Raw genomic sequence first — 21,272 nt, 5'->3', positions numbered from 1 at the left:
CTTGATCAATTGAATGCATCCTTGCTGAATAAGGATTTTTTTTTTTCCAGAATAAATAAAAATACTGATCCCAATAATACTGATGGAAATACATACATACATTATACAGTATCTTTAATATGCACAGTGAACTACAAATATCATTAACATGAAGGTTTGAATATATATAGTGCTATAACTCCATGTTTACCTCAGGTTTTGTACCGCATCGCACTGCACGCTGTGACCGGATCTTTGAGTCAGTGAAATGAGCTCAAGAGTCGATTCGCGAATGAATCAGTCAGTACGATCTGTTTGATAAATTCAAAGGAACCGGCTCAAAAGAATGATTCACTCATGACGGTCAAACGATTCTTCAGATAGAATACTAGTGGATCGCAGATTAATTTTTCACTTTTAAACAACTACTTACTCCACACTGGCAGCTGCAGCTATCCATAAAACTATGACTACAGAGTTGATTGACACCTAGTGACTATTTGTGCGTAATTACATCGCGCTCTTCAGTTTAAGCCTCCTACAGGCAGGCGGCGCAAGAGCCTCGGTAAAACAATTCTCCGTATATAATCCTCTACAGAAGCAGCCATAGACAGTAAAAGAAGCAGCGGGTGACGAAGACCGGTGGGAAATATGGCGGCGATAATGCTGAGGTCGCTTTCCAGACTCGGACGTCCTTTAGTGCTGTTAAACAGTAATGTCAGCACTCCAGCCTGTGTTCTGCTTCAGAAGAGGTGCACACATTATAGTCGTCTGTACAGTGCTGTTAAAAATAAATTTGGTTAGTTAGCGGCTTACAATGTTATTGGGATTAGATAACCACTGTTATTTTCTCTCATTCGTTTTCAAACATTGAAATGAATAGTATTACTAAACTGCCCTTTTCAAGTTTTAATTGGTGCACGACGATATTTGTTAATTCTTTTCCCCCTCCACTAATGTTTTTTTTTTGTGCTAAAAGGAGCATGAAGCTGGTTTAGATGAAACATGAGCAGTAAAGATACAACCGTTTCACTTGCATATCATGGATTTAAGATCTACTTGGACATCTGCTTTGCTTTATATTATCTGTTTCGAAGCGTCCACCAACGCAAACATCTCAACAGCTCCAGATAAAGTGGGTCAGAATTGATGAAAGCCACAAATTAAAATGTATTTATATCATTGCACTAAATAACAAAATGTCAGACCAATTTGCATTTAAAGTGATAAAGCACACACATCATTTTTTTTATATAAACTGTTCACTCTAACATGTATTGTTGCTTAAAATTTTTTTTTTTTTATTGCGTTAGATTTGCATTTGAAGTGTTGCTTACAGTTATATAGTGATTTCACTGTAAAGTACTGACACCTTCTAACTTGCAAATTCACACATTCATCTCGTTCTTGAAATTTGAGCAGAATCTGTGTGCATTATGTGTGCAAATAAAAAACGCCACTGTATTTCAGGCTAAAGCAATGGCAGCCAGATGTGGAGTGGGCAGAGCAGTACTCAGGAGCTGTGATGTATCCCAGTGTTATAACTGAGAAGTGGGCTCCTCCACCTTGGAATGGTTGGTTTTGGCCTAATGACTAACATATTAACAGTTCAACCAACCACAATATCCAAAAAAAAAAAAAAAAAAAAAAAAAAAATATATATATATATATATATATATATATATATATATATATTCATCTTTTTCAGACAAGGACCCACCAGCAGAGAAGGAGGTGTCCAACCTCACCATCAACTTTGGGCCCCAGCACCCGGCGGCTCATGGGGTGCTGCGTCTGGTGATGGAGCTCAGCGGAGAGTCCGTGAAGAAATGTGACCCTCACATCGGACTCCTGCACCGGGGCACTGAGAAACTGATTGAGTACAAGACTTATTTACAGGTAATTAAAGACTTCAACCACCAATGGTTAACACTAAATTATCATATGCCTGGTTAACACATAGTTTACACACTTTTTTTATGTAGTTACAAAATGGAACTATGTTATTGCTCAGTTCTTTATGGAGAATTATAAGTATTTCTATATTATAAGCCACTGTTGGGAAGGTTACTTTGGAGATGCAATAGGTTACAGATTACAAGTAGCGTAACTCTTTCAGTTACTTTATTAAAGTTACTTTTGAATAACTTTTCAAAATTTATAATTAGAGATGCACTGATTGCAATTCTCTTGGCCGATTATGATTTTTTTGTTTGTGATCTGCCAATACCGATTTTTGACCATTTAGATTTTTTTCCTAAGAGATATAACTGACAGCATATACAAACAAAAATCTCCTTTTCTTCAACGCAAAGTTTCTTTAAACTGCAAACAAAAGCACAAAAAAATGCAATGGAATAAAGAGAGCTATGAAACTAAGGTTTTCAGGTTAAGTTTTTATTCAGGTAAGAAAAACTACAGAAATAGAAGTAATCACAAATATATCTATCTTCAAATATGTCAAATATCCTTAATTTACTACAGTTGTGTAGCTCAGACACTACAACATTTGAGCTACTGATAAAATGTATACCTTTAGTGTGATTTGTATGTCACTGGATAAGTGTTTGCCAAATACATTAGGTTAAACATCAATTTAAACATAAATTACGCTTTACATCACAAGCTCATGGCTGTCTTATGCAAGGCATATAAAGGCTTAGCTGTCATAACTGTGCTGTTATAAATATCAGTTTGTGCTTTGTGTTGTTGTCTGTGATGAAGCGTTGTTTGCTGTAATGTTGTCTCATGTGTTTGTGTTGCTGCAGGCACTTCCATACTTCGACAGGCTTGACTATGTGTCCATGATGTGTAATGAGCAGGCATATTCTCTAGCCGTAGAAAAGCTTCTCAACATTCAGGCCCCTCCACGTGCACAGTGGATTAGAGGTGAGGGCCAAAACTAAAATGCTTTCGATCTGATTTACACTCATCAGTCTTAAATTAGGTTGAAGTTGTTTTTTAAAAATACCCCAAAATACCTAACTAGCTGTATTAGCTGCAATAATGTGTTATTGTATAATGCCTCTGCAGTGCTGTATGGCGAGATGACCCGTATCCTGAACCACATCATGGGAATCACCACCCACGCCCTTGACATCGGAGCCATGACCCCATTCTTCTGGATGTTTGAGGAGAGAGAGAAGGTAACCACTTTCTTTTGGACTTAATCGAACAGAAAACAAGTTAAATATGCATTTTGTTGGACATTAAATGTGTTGAAAATGCTACATTTAACACATAAGTGTCTTGCTTTCATTTGTTATTTGTGTGGAACCTAGTTACCATTGAATTGGTTGAAATCTTGCAGATGTTTGAGTTTTATGAGAGAGTTTCTGGGGCCAGGATGCACGCAGCATACGTCCGACCTGGTGGCGTTCATCAGGTACGCTTTGATTAAAAAAAAGTCATTTTCTGGTTATTCTGATAACTTCATAAAACTGCGGGTCATTCTTGTTGCAGGACTTGCCTCTTGGTCTCATGGATGACATCTATGAATGGTGCAAGAACTTCTCTATTCGCATTGATGAAGTTGAGGAGGTATGTGGAACGAAATGAAACCAGGAGGCTGAATTTACACTTGCAAAAAAAAATAAAAATAAAGAAATCTTATTTTTTGCTCTCATTTAAGACACAGATCAGAATTTGTTGCACACATGTAAACACAAAAATCAGTGCAAGGTCCAATTTTTTCACATCTGATTTGAGTCACTTTAAATGTGGTTTTAAGTCGGATACATATCTGAGATCTGGACATTCAACCTATGTGTAAACACACATATCTGATCCCCATTGTAACTCTTTTCAACACCTGCCCTATGAATTTTATAAATACTGCAGCTTTACTGTTAAAAGTGAAATTCTGTATTTGACCCTAACTCCAGCACTCTATTCTAATTCTATTTTATCTGTTGGATTTCTTTACATATTTATATATATACACACACACATATACATATATTATATAAACACTTTACCCATTAAGGCAAGGCTGAGTGGTCTGTTAGGTTTATATTCAGTGAGCATATCTGCAATGTATTTAGGTCCTAGGCAATTGAGTGATTTATAAACAAGTAATAGTACTTTAAAATCAATCTTAAATGTAACTGGAAGTTAAGGTATGCATTCACTTTGAGAACTTTATCTTTGATTCCAAATGCAATGACTTTAGTTTCCTTTTTTAAATGAAGACAATTTTGGAACATCCAACTGTTAATTTCATCAATGATTCGGCAGAGGGAGTCAATGGGGCTGTAGTCATTTGGCAATAAGGCAAGGTAAATCTGGGTATCATCAGCATAACTGTGATAGGCAATTTGGTTCTTTTTCATTATTTGTCTTAGTGGGAGCAAATACAGGCTAAACAAGGCCGGTACAAGAATTGAGCCTCCACACATAACTACATTATGAATTACAGTAATATGAATTTTTATGCTTTGTTAAGTAATAATAACAATAGCTGTGTTAATACTACTAGAATTTTAAAACTGATAAAAAAAATAAGTGTTTATAAAGTTAGACATTAAATAATTTACTTAAAATCTCAGGGGGTACTTCAAGTACATAATTTAGGTCAAAGGTTCTGCTGTCAAAAAAGTTTGAAAACCCATGAATAAAGAAAGCAAGGAGATCAACAGAGTCTGCAGAAATGCTTGGTGTTAAAGATTCAGCCTTCATAAATAGCACACTAGTGTTCTCGTTAATGCATCTCTTTCTGATAGAGATCGAGATTCAGTGTAAGCAGAGATCAATATATCAAAGAAAATACAGAAGTGATGAGATAGTGCTACATCAATCAATCAATCAATCAATCACCTTTATTTATATAGCGCTTTAAACAAAATACATTGCGTCAAAGCAACTGAACAACATTCATTTGGAAAACAGTGTCTCAATAATGCAAAATGATAGTTAAAGGCAGTTCATCATTGAATTCATTTATGTCATCTCTGTTCAGTTTAAATAGTGTCTGTGCATTTATTTGCAATCAAGTCAATGATATCGCTGTAGATGAAGTGACCCCAACTAAGCAAGCCAGAGGCGACAGCGGCAAGGAACCGAAACTCCATCGGTGACAGAATGGAGAAAAAAAACTTGGGAGAAACCAGGCTCAGTTGGGGGGCCAGTTCTCCTTTGACCAGATGAAACCAGTAGTTCAATTCCAGGATCTGCCACCCACAGTTGTTTTTGATATTCTAGGTATTATCAAATTGCTCTAAAAAAGTTTTGAGAACGTAGCTGACGTAGAGGAGTATAATGTAAAAGGAACTCATTCAAATACTGAGGTGCTAAACCATTCAGGGCTTTATAAGTTATAAGCAATATTTTAAAATCTATACGATGTTTGATAGGGAGCCAGTGCAGTGACGACAGGACCGGGCTAATATGGTCATACTTCCTGGTTCTAGTAAGAACTCTTGCTGCTGCATTTTGAACTAGCTGTAGTTTGTTTACTAAGCGTGCAGAACAACCACCCAATAAAGCATTACAATAATCTAACCTTGAAGTCATAAATGCATGGATTAACATTTCTGCATTTGACATTGAGAGCATAGGCCGTAATTTAGATATATTTTTGAGATGGAAAAATGCAGTTTTACAAATGCTAGAAACGTGGCTTTCTAAGGAAAGATTGCGATCAAATAGCACACCTAGGTTCCTAACTGATGACGAAGAATTGACAGAGCAACCATCAAGTCTTAGACAGTGTTCTAGGTTATTACAAGCAGAGTTTTTAGGTCCTATAATTAACACCTCTGTTTTTTCTGAATTTAGCAGTAAGAAATTACTCGTCATCGTTTTTTTATATTGACTATGCATTCCATTAGTTTTTCAAATTGGTTTGTTTCACCGGGCTGCGAAGAAATATAGAGCTGAGTATCATCAGCATAACAGTGAAAGCTAACACCATGTTTCCTGATGATATCTCCCAAGGGTAACATATAAAGCGTGAAGAGCAGCGGCCCTAGTACTGAGCCTTGAGGTACTCCATACTGCACTTGTGATCGATATGATACATCTTCATTCACTGCTACAAACGGATGGCGGTCATATAAGTATTTAAACCATGCTAATGCACTTCCACTGATGCCAACAAAGTGTTCAAGTCTATGCAAAAGAATGCTGTGGTCAATTGTGTCAAACGCAGCACTAAGATCCAATAAAACTAATAGAGAGATACACCCACGATCAGATGATAAGAGCAGATCATTTGTAACTCTAAGGAGAGCAGTCTCAGTACTATGATACGGTCTAAATCCTGACGGGAAATCCTCACATATACCATTTTTCTCTAAGTAGTTCATGAAGTCATTACTGCTGTGGTGTTGGGAAATGTCAACACTTGTTGAGGCTTTATTTTTCGTTAGTTTAGCCACTGTATTGAATATATACCTGGGGTTATGTTTGTTTTCTTCTAAAAGAGAAGAAAAGTAATCAGATCTAGCAGTTTTTAATGCTTTTCTGTAGGATATGTTACTTTCCCGCCAAGCAATACGAAATACCTCTAGTTTTGTTTTCCTCCAGCTGCACTCCATTTTTCGGGCTGCTCTCTTTAGGGTGCGAGTATGCTCATTATACCATGGTGTCATACTGTTTTCCTTAACCTTCCTTAAGCGTAAAGGAGCAACTGTATTTAAAGTGCTAGAAAAGAGAGAGTCCATAGTTTCTGTGATATCATCAAGTTGTTCTGAGGTTTTGGATATGCTAAGGAATTTGGATACATCAGGACTTTTGTGTAAGAAGTGATGGTTCTTCGGTACTTGTAACAAGAAGTAGAATTTACAATTTTGGCAATATGAAGTTTGCACATAACTAAATGATGATCTGAGATATCATCACTTAGCTGAATAATTTCAACACTATCAACATCAATTCCATGTGACCGTATTAAATCTATAGTATGATTTTGACAATCAGTAGGTCCTGAAACATGTTGTCTAACACTAATAGAGTTCAGAATGTCTATAAATGCTGATCCCAATGCATTAAAACTTTATCTGCAGCCAGAACTAACTCGGATGTAAAATCACCAAACTCTTTAATAAATCTGTATGGTGGCCTGGTGGCCTGTATACAGTAGCCAGTACAAACATAACAGGGGATTTATCATTAACATTTGTTTCTCTGGATAATGTTATATGAAGCACCATTACTTCAAACGAGTTATACTTGAAGCCTGCCCTCTGAGAAATCCTGAAAACGTTGTTATAAATTGAAGCAACACCTCCACCTTTGCCTTTTAGACGTGGCTCGTGTTTATAACAGTAATCTTGGGGGGTGGACTCATTTAAAATAATGTAATCATCAGGTTTTAGCCAGGTTTCTGTCAAACAGAGCACATCTATATTATGATCAGTGATCATATTATTTACAAAAAGTGTTTTCGTAGAAATGGATCTGATATTCAATAAGCCAATCTTTATCATTTGTTTATCCATATTGCATTTGTTTTTTATTTGTTGAACCTCAATAAATTATTAACCTTAACTTGGTTTGGACGTTTTTTGTATTTTCTAGTTTGGGGAACAGACACAGTCTCTATAGTGTGATATCTAGGTGAAAGAGTCTCTATGTGCAGAGAACTAGCTGACCTCTGTGACAGGAGGCAGCTAGCACATGGTCGGTTTAGCCAGTCTGTCTGCTTCCTGACCTGGGCCCCAGTTAGTCAAGTATGAACTCTAAGACTATTTGCCCTATTTCTAGAGAGAAGAGCAGCTCCACCCCGGGAGGGATGAAGACCATCTCTTTTAAACAGGTCAGGTCTGCCCCAAAAGCTCGTCCAATTGTCTATGAAACCTATGTTATTCTGTGGGCACCACTTAGACATCCAGCCATTGAGTGATGACAATCTGCTTTGCATCTCATCACCACGGTAAGCAGGGAGGGGACCAGAGCATATTACAGTGTCTGACATCGTGCTTGCAAGTTCACACACCTCTTTAAAGTTATTTTTAGTGATCTCCGACTGGCGAAGTCGAACATCATTCGCGCCAGCATGAATAACAATCTTACTGTATTTACGTTTAGCATTAGCCAGCACTTTTAAATTTGCCAAGATGTCAGGCGCTCTGGCTCCCGGTAAACATTTGACTATGGTGGCTGGTGTCTCTATATTCACGTTCCGTACAATAGAATCACCAATAACTAGAGCACTTTCTTCAGGTTTCTCAGTGGGTGCATCATTGAGTGGGGAGAACCTGTTTAATGTTTTGATCGAAACAGAAGAGCGGTGTTTTGACCCACGACTACCTTGCCTCACCATCACCCAGTTGCCCTGCTGCAGGGGCTCTGCTGGGACTGGACAATTTACAGGAATCCCTGAGCTAGACGCATCCAAAGCCGTATCTAGTGCCCTAACATTCTTACTGTCCTCCATTAAAGTTTGGATGCGTGTCTCTAATTCTGAAATCTTCTCTGTCAGCCTAACTATTTCCCTGCATTTATCACATGTGAATCCCTCATCAGCGACAGAGATAGATAAACTGTACATGTGGCAAGAGGTGCAAATAACGATAGCAGGAGAAGCCATTACTCACCGTGCTTGATGAAATTCTTATTGCGGTTGTTTGATGAACTTGTAAAAAACTGGAGCGAGAGAGAGGAGAGGAGAAAAGAAAACGCTAATGACAAGCTAACGAGTGCTAACGCTCTGCAGGTGTAGAAAAAATAAAATAAAAACAGCTACACGCATGCTGAGAATAATAGCCTCTATAATAATAGCCACTCGTAAATTACATAAATAATTTTTATAGCACAGACATTAAAAACCAGAGGGTCTAACACGTGCATAATCAAGTGATTACTGACAATCATTTTGTGCAGGAATGAATGTAAAAACGGTGTCTGATACCAGTCGTGTCTAAAGTGAAATACTAAACTGGGATCAAAAAAAATCAGATAAGGACAAAAGATCAGATCTGTGCATTTAAGACATGCAATGTAAACACAGCCGTACTAATCATGTAGATAGAGGTTTCTTTTTCAAAATGCATGTATTTTAATTTGATTGGAATTAATAAATGGAGTTTCTAAATGAATATGAATGCGATATTGTTTCAGATGCTGACCAACAATCGTATCTGGAGGAACAGAACTGTTGGTATCGGTGTAATTGGTGCAGAGGATGCACTTAATTATGGATTCAGGTAAAGCATTGTATTATTAAGTGAATCCGATTGGTCAGAGCTGCTGCTCAAGTGTCTCTTTCTCTCCCCCGCATGCAGTAGATCTATCTGACAGTAAGTGATGGAGAAAAATCTTCATGAGTAATTTATAAATCAAACCCAGAAGGGACTTCTAAAAGCAGTCTTTATTAATAGCAGTCTTTATGTGGTTAGATGTAATCATCCTCATCATTGTAGCTTAACTAGTGAAATCACCCACAAATTCAACTTCGGATGGTCAATAGTGTGTTTGTTATTCTTTCTTCAGCGGAGTGATGCTCAGAGGTTCTGGAATTAAATGGGATCTGAGGAAGAGTCAGCCCTACGATAAATACGACGAGGTGGACTTCGACGTGGCCGTAGGAAGTAATGGCGACTGCTATGACAGGTGGCCGCTCATCTTCATATTCTAGACTGAGTTAAGAGCTTCAGGAAGTTCAGAATGACAGGAAATCAAAATGCAACCACATGCTATAAATTGGTCTTGGACTCCACTGAGCTTTCTCACCACATGCACTGATGGTATCATGTGAAATGTACCATGATGTGTGCCGCTTAAAAAGATAAGCTTTGTTGTGAGAACTTGACATTAACTGAACAAACATGATCAGTAATATGATTTTATTTTATTTTTTTTAGCTTGAAGAACATTTAAATTATACTGTAATGAATATTGACATTGAAAATTGCATTGGATTTTAATATATGAAGCGATACAAGTTATGGTAACGCTTTATTATGAGGCTATTTGTTAACATGAGGAAAATTCACTATTTAATGAAATCTAAGAATGAATAATACTTAGAAACCATTTATAAATCTCAGATAATATTAAGTTTGCTAATACCTTATTCTAAATCAAAAGTGGGTTTTTATTATTTAATGGAACTAACTTAACATGAAATAACTAATGGGAAGTTATTGTATAGTGTTAGCACAAATATTGTCATGTTTCTTTAATATTGAATGTTATCAGTGACAAATATGAACTTGTTTTTAGATATCTGTGCCGAGTGGAGGAAATGAGACAGTCGCTGCGCATCATGCATCAGTGTCTCAACAAAATGCCTGCTGGAGAGATCAAGGTGGATGATGCTAAAATAGCCCCACCCAAGAGATCTGAGATGAAGGTAAGAAATGCTTGCGTATGTATCTTTTTTTAAAGGTGCAGCGTGTCATTTCTGGGTTTTCAAACACTCCTCTTATATTTTTTTTTTAGTGAGTCAAATGCATATTGTTACATTTACATTTATTCATTTAGCAGATGTTTTTATACAAAGCCACTTACAATTGAGAAATACAATTAGCGATTCATCATAAAGAGGCAAATAAACGCAGTAGGGCTGAAACGATTAGTCGACATTATCGACAATGTCGACAATACAATTTTTGGTCGACAAATAATTTTGTTGTCGAGTAGTCGTTTTATTTAATTTGACCTAATTTAGAGCCTGCAATAATGCTGTTTGACCAGTGTGGCGCTGTAGCACAAGACTGTAATTCAGCCCTCCTCGATGCAGTTAAAGAGAAGAAGAGATGCAGTGCTTGCTCGATCAGCGCTGCTTCAGAGAAACGCACCGAGCTGAACCGAATGGCTTTTGGATATGAAAATATATGACACACACTTTCTTCTCAATATCGAAATAAACAACAACTACAGCAAAAATCACAGCAGTGTGATTGCAGTTAAAAATGCATTTTATTTCACCGATGTCGATGTTTGCACAAGCTCAGTAAAGCATTCACGTCACGTCTATAGTATGTTATGCAATACCTTAAATCAAGCAGCTTTAGGGTATTAAACATAATTTAAAAATATTTGATTAAAGTGATAGTTCTTTTTGCAGAGATCAAAGCTTAATCTAGCTCAGGACTGTTTTGATTATCATAACCCAGTAAGGTATTTTAAGAGAGATTACTCTACCAGTCACAGTTATTGTAAAAATGAATACTTGTATTTAGCAAGGATGCTTTAAATTGACAAAGACATTTATAATGTTACAAAAGATTTCTATTTCAGATAAATGCTGATCTTCTGAACTTTCTGTTCATCAAAAAAGCCCTGAAAAAATTATATTCAGCATTTTTAACAATAATAATAATAATACATGTTTTTTGGAGCAGCAAATCATTATATTAGAATGATTTCTGAAGGATCTTGTGACTGGAATAAGGATGCTAAAAATTCAGCCTTGAAATCACAGGAATAAATTATTTTTTAAAATATATTCAAATAAAATGTTTAAATAGTAAAAAAAAATTCACAATTCTACTGTTTTTGCTGTACTTTGGATCAAATAAATTCAAGCTTGATCAGCAGAAAATACTTCTTTAAAATCAATATTACTGTTCAAAACAGTTTGACTGGTAGTGTATATTGTGAATAAAATTGTTCATCCAAAAATAAAACATCTAGGAGATTCAGGGAATGTTCAGAGTAATGCAAGCTATAGAGGGAGAGGTTAAGGAAAGAGAAAGCAAAGGTTTTTTTTTTTTTTTCTCTCCAAATAATCAAATGGTGATGGTAGAAATGAGTTTTCAGATGCCGTTTGAAAATTGTCAGGGATCCATCATTACAGATAGGGGTGGGAATGTTATTCCACCAGCCAGGAACGGTGAATCAAAATGTTCTGGAAAGTGATTTTGTGCCTCTCTGTGGTGATGGTACCACGAGGCGTCGCTCACTTGTAGATCTCAGACTTCTGGAGGAGATGTAGAGTCTCAAAAGTGAGTGGAAGTAGGAGGATGCTAAGCCTGTGGCTGTTTTATATGCAAGCATTAATGTCTTGAACTTGATGTGAGCCAGTGCAGGGAGATAAAGAGAGGTGTAACATGGTTTTTTTTGGATTCTTTGAAGACCAGTCATGCCATTGCACTCTGAGTCATTTGTAGAGGATTGATTGTGCTTGATAGATGTCCAGCCAGAAGAGCATTGCAGTAGTCCAGTCTAGAAATGACAAGGGCCTGGACAAGAAGTTGTGCAGCATGCTCCTTACACAATGGCTTTAGTTTGCCCCAAATATTATGTTACCCAGTGTTGCATAGTTGAGATGATCAAACTATTTTGAAGTGTCACAATGTTAAACATACAGTAGTTTTCGAATGACTTCATCATAATTGTATGAGGAAAGTTATGAATGAATATTTCTATATAGAAAATACACAATTCAACTTCAAGAAAAAAGGTACAGATTTATTAATGTTTGTGTGCTTTAATGTGAACTAATATTCCACTCGTCCCATGACTTGTTTTCATGCAGACGTCAATGGAATCTCTCATTCATCACTTTAAGCTGTACACTGAGGGCTACCAGGTTCCTCCGGGGGCCACGTATACGGCTGTAGAGGCACCAAAGGTGAGTGTAAAAGTGTTGACCAACAATTACATTCACACCATTGCTGTTCCCAGTAGGTATTTTTACATTGGCCTCATTGGCAGTTTTCAGTGGTTTTTGGTCGTCTTCTCATCCAGCATGGTGAGGTTGCTGGTAAATTTTTAACTGTAGGGAATGTGGCTTTCTAAAGTTGTTGGGTACTTTTTTTCTGGTGCTGTTTTTATTCAGCAATCTGATAGATTCTGTTGTTGCAGTACGACCAATGTGTGTCTGATTTCCGAATTAATGAGTTTTATGGTCTGGTTATTTTCAGTGAAGCAAAACCACACAGTACAACCAGTGTATTTACATCTCTATAGAAATCTGAACTGAACTTATCATTTGGGCTGATTTTTATTTATTTATTTATTTTTCCAAAAAATTTCAAGTACTTACTGAACCCATTAAATAACCGGAATCAGAACAAGTGTTGATGTATTCTCTTCCCATTCGTCCTCCACACTCAGCTGTGTTGTGTTGTGTTGTGCTGCAGGGTGAGTTTGGGGTGTACCTGGTATCTGACGGTTCCAGCAGACCTTACCGCTGCAAGATCAAGGCACCTGGCTTTGCTCACTTGGTAATTAAACCATTTGACTATTATGATTCTGTTATGATAATATACTCAACAGCTTTTTAAATAAGAAAAAGAACACACACTCCTATTAAAACATTTCAGGTCAGTAAGATGATTCTTATGATCAACAAAGTTGCATTTATTTTATCAAATTTCAGTAATATTGTAAAATATTTTTCAGTGCATTTAAAAATTTAATTTATACCTGTGATGGCAAAGCAGTCTTCAGTGTCACATGATCCTAAAGAAATAATTATAACATGCTGATTGGATGCTCAAGAAACTTTTCTTATGGTTATAGAAACTGATTTTTTTTGTTTTTCAGGATTCTTTGATTACAAATTGTGAAAAAAACATATAATTAGTGTAATTGTTTTTTACAATTAATACTAAATAAAACTATACATTTTATGTAAAAAACAAAATCGTGGTGAGTTCAAACATTTAGAGTTATGGGAAAATGTTGCAAATACTGCAGGCCTTATCTTTTACCTTTTCCTATTTGTGTTGTGATGTGGTGTGGTCTGTGTTGTCCCTCAGGCTGGTTTAGATCAAATGTCTAAAGGACACATGCTTGCTGATGTGGTGGCGATCATCGGTAAGTCTCGCTCTCTCTCTCTCGCTCGCTCTCTCTCTCTCTCTCGCTCTCCCTCCCTCGCTCTCTCTCTCTCTCTCGCTTTCTCTATCTCTCGCTCTCCCTCTCTCTTGCTCTCCCTCTCACTCTCTCTCTCGCTCGCTCTCTCTCTCGAATTAATACTACATATTTCAGTTGTGTCTGTTTTGTAGATTTGCATGCCACAGCAATGAACTGCTCATTTGCTTACAGTGTTGCATTTAAATAAGAGGCCAGCAGCATTATATAGTAAAATCTTCTCTGTGTTCACGATTTCTAAAATCCCTCCCTGTTCTACTGTGTACTTTTCTAAAGAGTGTATGAAACTTTGTATTGTTAGCACCTCTCATATTATTGCCGCCTTAAGATGAATCATTGCTCTTTTGAAAGATACTTTGGTTAAGAGTCTGCTAAATGAACAAATGTTATGAATTCGATTTCTTGGTATTATAGCTGCTTTGGTGAAGCTCTTTCGCGGTCTTAGACCCACCCCAGAGTTACTCAAATAAACGGCACATTTGAATGTGCCAGAGAGAGCACGTTTTATTTGCTTTCATTGATCTATAATTCAGCTGCCACAGTTATATCCCTACAAACAAACCATTGACAGTCAGAATTCTGCTTATGTAATTACACTGAAAATAATTGATGTAGAAACACAATTCCTAGTAGTCATAGTAGCCTAGCAGTTCATTATCACATTGCATTTTGTCCCCCACAATAAAAACTTACAGAGCTTTAATCATAATTCAGAGCATTTACTCGAAGCACAAAACAAAACAAAAAAAAACACTTAGCAGTTGATGTTTTCAATACAGTTTGAAAATATCTGAATATTAAAATTACACTAGAAAAAAATAAATATTAGCAATTTGATGTTGCCCTGAGCCTCATCATGTTGTGTTTTTCCACAGGCACTCAGGACATCGTGTTTGGTGAAGTGGACCGTTGAGGACCCCAGTGTCTGATCTTGATTCTGTCTTTGTGATCCATGACAGAAGTTACTCTAATTTCTCCATGTAAATGCTTATGAAACCAAATAAATATTTTAAAACTTGGAAAAAACTCAAATTCTCTTTATTTACACTTAGCAGGTGTTTTTATCTAATGTGACTTGCAAACAAAGAAGGCTGCAAGTTTAAAAGTGCTGATTGTGGAAGTGCAAACTTGCACGTAGATTCTGTGCATACTGCACTTTTTTTTTTTTTTTTTTAATGTATATGTGACCCTGGACCACAAAACCTTTTTTTAAGTCACTGCGGGTTTATTTGTAGCAATAGCCAACAATATGTTGTATGGGTCAAAATGATTGAATTTTCTTTTATTCTTTTAGGAAATTAAGTGCAGATCATGTTCCATGAAGATATTTTGTAAATGTCTTATTGTAAATACATCAAAACTTCTTTTTGATTAGTAATATGGAAGTAATTTGAGGGTGCAAAAAAAAATAAATAAATAAATATATATATATATATATATATACACACAGTACAGACCAAAAGTTTGGACACATCTTCTCATTCAAAGAGTTTTCTTTATTTTCATGACTATGAAAATTGTAGATTCACACTGAAGGCATCAAAACTATGAATTAACACATGTGGAATTATATACATAACAAAAAAGTGTGAAACAACTGAAAATATGTCATATTCTAGGTTCTTCAAAGTAGCCAGCTTTTGCTTTGATTACTGCTTTGCACACTCTTGGCTTCTCTTGATGAGCTTCAAGAGGTCGTCACCTGAAATGGTCTTCAACAGTCTTGAAGGAGTTCCCGAGAGATGCTTAGCACCTTCTGTCTGCGGTCCAGCTCACCCCTAAACCATCTCGATTGGGTTCAGGTCCGGTGACTGTGGAGGACAGGCCCCATCACTCTCCTTCTTGGTCAAATAGCCCTTGATGCCTTCAGTGTGAATCTACAATTTTCATAGTCATGAAAATAAAGAAAACGCTTTGAATGAGAAGGTGTGTCCAAACTTTTGGTCTGTACTGTATATATATATATATATATATATATATATTCGATTTTCAAATAGTTGCTTCTTAGCTGAATGTTGTCATACATTAATGTAAAGTTTATTTATTCAGCTTTCATATGATGTATAAATCTCAAATTTGAAAAATTGACACTTAAGACTGGTTTTGTCGTCCAGGGCCACATTTATACAAAATAAGTGCAATTAACAATGCTGAATCAGGATTTCCAAGGATCAGCCGTCTAAAGCAAATCACATGGTTTTCGGCCCATTTTCCTCTTCGTCACTCGGGTGGGGGTGGTTTATCTTGAAAACTGACATATTTTCACCACAACTTCCCTTTTGTTGGCCTCTGATGTGCTTTACACATCTGTTCACTGAAAGTTGTCTTTGGAGGTGTGCGTCCCGTGAGGTTGTACGCAGAAGCAAAGCCAAGATTTGAAAATGATGATGATGAAGGTGGGGTTGCCCTTCTCTCTTCTTTCTATCTGGCTCAGCTTCGGTAGTGCTGGTAAGTGTTCAATGTTGCCGCTCTTTATCTGTGGCGAACTTTGTGTTTTGCCCGTCTTGTGCATGTTACGTCAATAGAAGTGTTAAAGGTTGACAAAATGTTACCAACTAATTTAAGTTTTCAACTTTAAGCTGCTTTTTCATCTTGGAAATATAGGGAGTAATTTTAAATAATTTTGAAAATGGCTATTAAGAATAGTAAATGTATTATATTAACAACTTTCCCTTTTTAGAGAGGGCCTGGCTATTGCAAATTTTTTTATGGTGCTCAACAATCTAAAACTGTGAGAACAGTGGAAATTTCTCGTGTGAATGTATTTTTTACACTTTATTTTTAGTTTTCAGGTAGTCATTTTGTCTGCTAAACTTAAAGTGTGAAGATTAACACATTATGGACTTCCTCTGGACTTGTTCGTAAATTATGAAATAATGGCATTAAGCATGTGCGCTCTGATCACATGTTAAATATGGAAGTATGCAGGGATTTTTTTTAAGTTTTCATTCTGTATTTTGTAAAATCTTATAAAATAAAGCAAGGGATGTTTAAAAATCCAATGCACATCTATGTAAATGCTACAATCCAGCAATAATTAAAAAAATCAAATGAATAGAAGTTAAGTCTGTTAGCACCTTGGTTAGTCATGTACGTCTATATAAAGTTCACTTTTCACATCTCTTGCTTTTACAGTCCTAACTATATCTGAACTTTGATGTTGGAAACTTTGTTGCCAGGAAGTAGCCTCTTCTCATTCTGTCAACAAAGCTTGAACCACACAATATGACTCTCAATGCCAACTGCTTAGCCCAAGCTTGCAGTAATGACACTTTTCAGTCAATTCACATTTGCTTGTACATATGAAACTAGTGCTACTTCTTAAATTAAGGTTGTTGCTATATGAGTTTTGCTGGTCCACTTCCCTTCTGTTTCAAATGAGGATGCTATATGCAGTAAAAATAAAACAATTTTTTTTTTTTTTTATCCATGCAGTGTTTTCTATTCTTATGCATGTTAATTCTAATAGAATGTCACTGAATGCATGCTGAATCTAAGTTCACTGATGCAACACATTTTTGGCATCAAGATTATGGACAAAAATCATGCATTTTGATCAACCAGCAGTATTTTTGTCAATATGCTGCACTAGAATGAATCTATTAAACCTCAAGATAGTAAGTCAACAGTGTGTTGCTTAATAAAGAAGGTTTGTACAAATTGTAACAAGTTTTGCTGTTTATATGTGAATTTACATAAAAAGAAAAGTGACACTATTCTTTAGGATGAGATACTAGGTGAGAAACAAACATGCTTTTGACATTTCTTGAATGTTTCAGCACATTTAGGCGTTATCAAAATGTTTAATAATAAAATTATTATTTAAAAAATATTATTAAATGTTGTGCAATGATTGTGTTGAATGTATGAATCAGTACAATATTCCCCAAAATCATAGTTTGTTGTTGTGTATTGATGTCTGATAATTAGAAAGCGATTTCTTATATTTCATACTGTATAAACATTATGCTTTGATACAGCTTTATAGATGTGGTGCATCAATATTTGCAATTTACTAATAACCACAAATTTACAGAGAATTTATTCAAATACAGCAAATAAAGAGTTTACAAACTCGTCCTAAGAGGGACTTATAAAATTCACGGACCATTTTGTGCAATAATAAAAAAATATATATATATTTTCAATGTTAATAATTGTTCATTTTTTGAAGATGCGATGAGTTTGAAGGAGCCGCAGATTTGCTACATCTTGGACGCGGTTCTGCTCATCTATGGGATCGTTCTCACGGTCCTGTACTGCAGAATGAAGGTACTGTATATCTGAGCAAACTCATTGTTTTTTCTTTCTTTTCCCCCTTTTTTTTTTTTAAATGATTAAAATTATTTAATAAATTGAAGTGGTTTAAAACTAGTCTAACAGGCCTGATTTGAGTATACAGTATGCCATCCTGAAATTATTTGGTAAAAGCAATTTAATTATATATATATATACTGGGGTTGGACGACAAAATGTGAACACCTGGTAAATAAGCAGTATTTTTTATTAAGGTGTTTTACCACGGTTTGCCTTTAGTACAGCTTCCAACACTCTTAGATCGGATTCACACAGCTTTGTAATCCTCTCCATTTGAATGTTTTATATAAAAACGTCTGTGTGTTAGAGGGAATTGATTTATCTTAAAAAGTGTCCACATATAGCAGACAAAGAAAAGATCATTGCAACGTTTATCTATTACTGTTGCCTACAAATGATATGAACCAATATATCTATGGGTTTTCACAATATTTTGCCTACACACACACACACACACACACACACACACACATTCTTCTCTAATATGAAATGTATACATCACATTACAGAAGATTAAATGATTATTAGTACTAATTTTATTCATTCTTTGACAGATGCGAAGCAAACAAGCAGAAAAACGTGCAGGGGTAAGACGGGTGCACATCTATCTATCTATCTATCTATCTATCTATCTATCTATCTATCTATCTTTAGGTAATATGTTTGCCTATCATATCTGTTTCGGAAAAAATAAAAACTTTATAATGGAATGAATAAATAAATAAAATGGTAGAATAAAGCAATGTGCTATAATGTGAACTGAGCACAACCAGCACATTCTGAGACCAGCAACAGATATTTATCTATTAACTATTAATAACCTTAAACCAACCCAAATATTAGCAGTATAATTTTATTAAACTTCACAAGTTTCATGAGAATCAATCTCGTGTCAATCGCCAAGATGATCTTCTTTAGCTTACTGTCCTTCTCCACCCCTTTCACACTTTTACATCCTGTCTTGAACAGTGTGAAGTCCTTTCTAAAAGATTATATGTATGTCTGCTTTTCAGCATGAAACCTCTCACACAAATATATGTGTGAGCAACTCTGCCTTCATGCAACCCTTTACAGTTTATACACACACACACACACACACACACACACACACACACACACACACACACATATATATATATATATATATATATATATATATATATATATATATATATAAAATATAATATAATATATATAATATAATATATATAATATAATATAATATAATATAATATAATATAATATAATATAATATAATATAATATAATACAATATAAATGGCACACTATATGTACACTCTTAAAAATAAAGCCTCCAAAAGAGTTTTTTTTTTTTTTTTTGCAGGATGCTATAGAAGAACCATTCTCGCTTCCCCAAAAAAAACTTTCAGTTGGCAGTTTCTTAAAAGAACAATTCTTTTTCTTTTTCTTTTTTTATATCAAGACATTTCCTTAAATCTCTAGATTTTTTTTTTTTTTTTTTTACTATAAAGAACTAAATGTCCAGTGAAAAGGTTCCATGGATGTCAAAGGTTCTTAATGGAACAAACAGATGCCAATAAATAATATTTCTTTGCAAAATACTGTTTGACTATCTGACAAATATCACTGTCCTTTCAAAAACCTTTGAAGCCCCACATGTGCGCATTTATTTTTGTGCGTGTCTATATTGTTGCAGGCTTTCTAATGTTTTTTTTTTTCCCTGATTGTTTACAGAAGAAAGAAGGCGGCGAAGGCGTTTATGAGGTATTTCTGTTGTGGTTCTTCAATACTCTGTGTAGCCATAGTTTAGACCAATCCTGTGTGTATATGTATATTCTTTATTTGTCCTTTGTGCGTTCCACAGTAAGATCAATGAAAGACACATAAACATCATTTAATCTCACACACACACAAACACACATTATTCATTTATATCACAACACATATACATATTTTTATTATTCATATTGTTATCCAACTCTTTGAAGGCGTAAAGAATATCTAAGTCCTCTAAATATAAGAGGCTGTTATATAGTAAGTGATGAAGTGCAGCAGTTTCATAGAATTGAACATTTCTGAAGCGTTGTGGTTGATCTGGTGAGCTTCTGTTGAAATGGTGCTGACTTTCTGCCACATCTGTGTTGTCCTTCTCTCTCGTCCAAACCTCAGGGTCTCAAGCCTCACAATCAGGACACGTACGAGACCATCAAAATGAAAAAAGGCAAAAAATGAGACTCGAGGCTAAAGGAGGAAAGCAAGTTTCTGGACTGGTCATCTTAAGCATGTCTCTGTAAATAAGCTCTCATAAGAATATTTTGTTTATACTGAAATAACTTTTGGTAATCACTTGCATCAGGCTTTTTGTTTGCTGTTAGTTTGGCAGGCAGACACCGATAATCAAACGATTGTGTGATTATTCTATTTGTTTAATATAGTTTAGTTTTAATTTTTTTTGATGAATGTATCTTTGTTTGCTTTTAAACTACATTTGAAGCTTCTGAGATGTCTACCACAGCTGCGTGTCACTATTTTTCGAGGCTAACTTCCTGCTCTAGCTTCAACATGCCACCAACAAACACCACAGAGTCCGAGTCATTTCCTGTTTTAAAGAGTACATGAGTGGTCTGACAAAAAGTGCATCTGACTTTGACCACAGGTGTGAGAGATGGAAACAGAGCTGCGTTTGGTTGTATACGTGTGGAGGCCTTTTCTTTCCACTGGTTTAATAAGCACTCATATTGTTCTGCTGTGTGGCGCAATACATTTTTTCTGCTACACGTGACTTCTGAGAAAACAATTATGAAAAAAAAATAATATATATATATATATATATATATATATATATATAGCATTGATGGTCAGAATTTATTTACATTTATTATGAGTATTTAATTAAATATGTTCAAAATGTAATTATTTTGTCCAGTTATGCTTACATGTTTTGTTTTTTTGGGGTGGCCAAAATCTCATACTGTCATCACGAAACGGTTTCATTTCCTTTCCAGAGAATAATCAGTTTCAGTTCTTACATTTGCAGATAGTGATGATGATACCCAGTCCTACTCTTCTTGTATAATGACATTTCCAGGTTTTATTTTATTTTGTCAAAATAAACATTTTTCTAAGAATATTAAACGGACATTTTTTTGGACCTTTTGAAAATTACAAAAAATGAAATGTTGATTTTTATGAATTATTTCCTCTTTCTTTATTATTTGACCATCTTGTAAT

At 35.4% G+C, this 21,272-nt stretch overlaps 2 protein-coding genes across 4 annotated transcripts; both read left to right on the top strand.

Annotated features, from left to right (window-relative positions):
- The first annotated feature begins 525 nt into the window (after window positions 1-525).
- On the top strand, window positions 526-14,769 carry LOC113105531 (NADH dehydrogenase [ubiquinone] iron-sulfur protein 2, mitochondrial). Of its 3 annotated transcripts, none has more exons than XM_026266633.1 (15): window positions 595-731; window positions 959-1,114; window positions 1,450-1,553; window positions 1,688-1,878; window positions 2,748-2,868; window positions 3,013-3,125; window positions 3,290-3,364; window positions 3,442-3,519; window positions 9,040-9,125; window positions 9,412-9,531; window positions 10,144-10,273; window positions 12,404-12,499; window positions 13,011-13,094; window positions 13,632-13,689; window positions 14,619-14,769. In XM_026266633.1, the coding sequence occupies exons 3-15, from the start codon at window positions 1,505-1,507 to the stop codon at window positions 14,654-14,656; spliced, it is 1,239 nt and encodes a 412-aa protein (XP_026122418.1). In that variant the 5' UTR covers window positions 595-731; window positions 959-1,114; window positions 1,450-1,504; the 3' UTR covers window positions 14,657-14,769. The 3 variants fall into 3 exon arrangements, with proteins under 3 accessions (XP_026122416.1, XP_026122418.1, XP_026122417.1); XM_026266632.1 differs by having other exon boundaries at window positions 959-1,149; XM_026266631.1 differs by lacking the exon at window positions 959-1,114 and having other exon boundaries at window positions 526-731.
- A 1,238-nt stretch (window positions 14,770-16,007) lies between these two features.
- Window positions 16,008-20,839, top strand: LOC113105530 (high affinity immunoglobulin epsilon receptor subunit gamma-like). The gene is made up of 5 exons (XM_026266630.1): window positions 16,008-16,191; window positions 17,918-18,015; window positions 18,615-18,647; window positions 19,776-19,805; window positions 20,211-20,839. Exons 1-5 carry the CDS (start codon window positions 16,125-16,127, stop codon window positions 20,271-20,273), a joined length of 291 nt encoding a protein of 96 aa, XP_026122415.1. The 5' UTR covers window positions 16,008-16,124; the 3' UTR covers window positions 20,274-20,839.
- Window positions 20,840-21,272: the final 433 nt, after the last annotated feature.

Source organism: Carassius auratus, chromosome 7, assembly GCF_003368295.1.
Source record: "Carassius auratus strain Wakin chromosome 7, ASM336829v1, whole genome shotgun sequence".
Taxonomy (NCBI): domain Eukaryota; kingdom Metazoa; phylum Chordata; class Actinopteri; order Cypriniformes; family Cyprinidae; genus Carassius; species Carassius auratus.
The sequence above is the reverse complement of the archived record's forward strand: the minus strand, read 5'-3'. Positions and strand labels throughout refer to the sequence as shown.

Excerpts from the sequence above, each read along its gene's own strand:
- LOC113105531 (XM_026266631.1), top strand. The coding sequence starts at position 631 with ATGGCGGCGATAATGCTGAGGTCGCTTTCCAGACTCGGACGTCCTTTA. Across the intron at positions 3,365-3,441 it reads GACCTGGTGGCGTTCATCAG|GACTTGCCTCTTGGTCTCAT; the intron begins GTACGCTTTGAT and ends TTCTTGTTGCAG. Across the intron at positions 13,095-13,631 it reads CACCTGGCTTTGCTCACTTG|GCTGGTTTAGATCAAATGTC; the intron begins GTAATTAAACCA and ends GTTGTCCCTCAG.
- LOC113105530 (XM_026266630.1), top strand. The coding sequence starts at position 16,125 with ATGATGATGATGAAGGTGGGGTTGCCCTTCTCTCTTCTTTCTATCTGG. Across the intron at positions 18,648-19,775 it reads AAGCAGAAAAACGTGCAGGG|AAGAAAGAAGGCGGCGAAGG; the intron begins GTAAGACGGGTG and ends GATTGTTTACAG. Across the intron at positions 19,806-20,210 it reads GCGGCGAAGGCGTTTATGAG|GGTCTCAAGCCTCACAATCA; the intron begins GTATTTCTGTTG and ends TCCAAACCTCAG.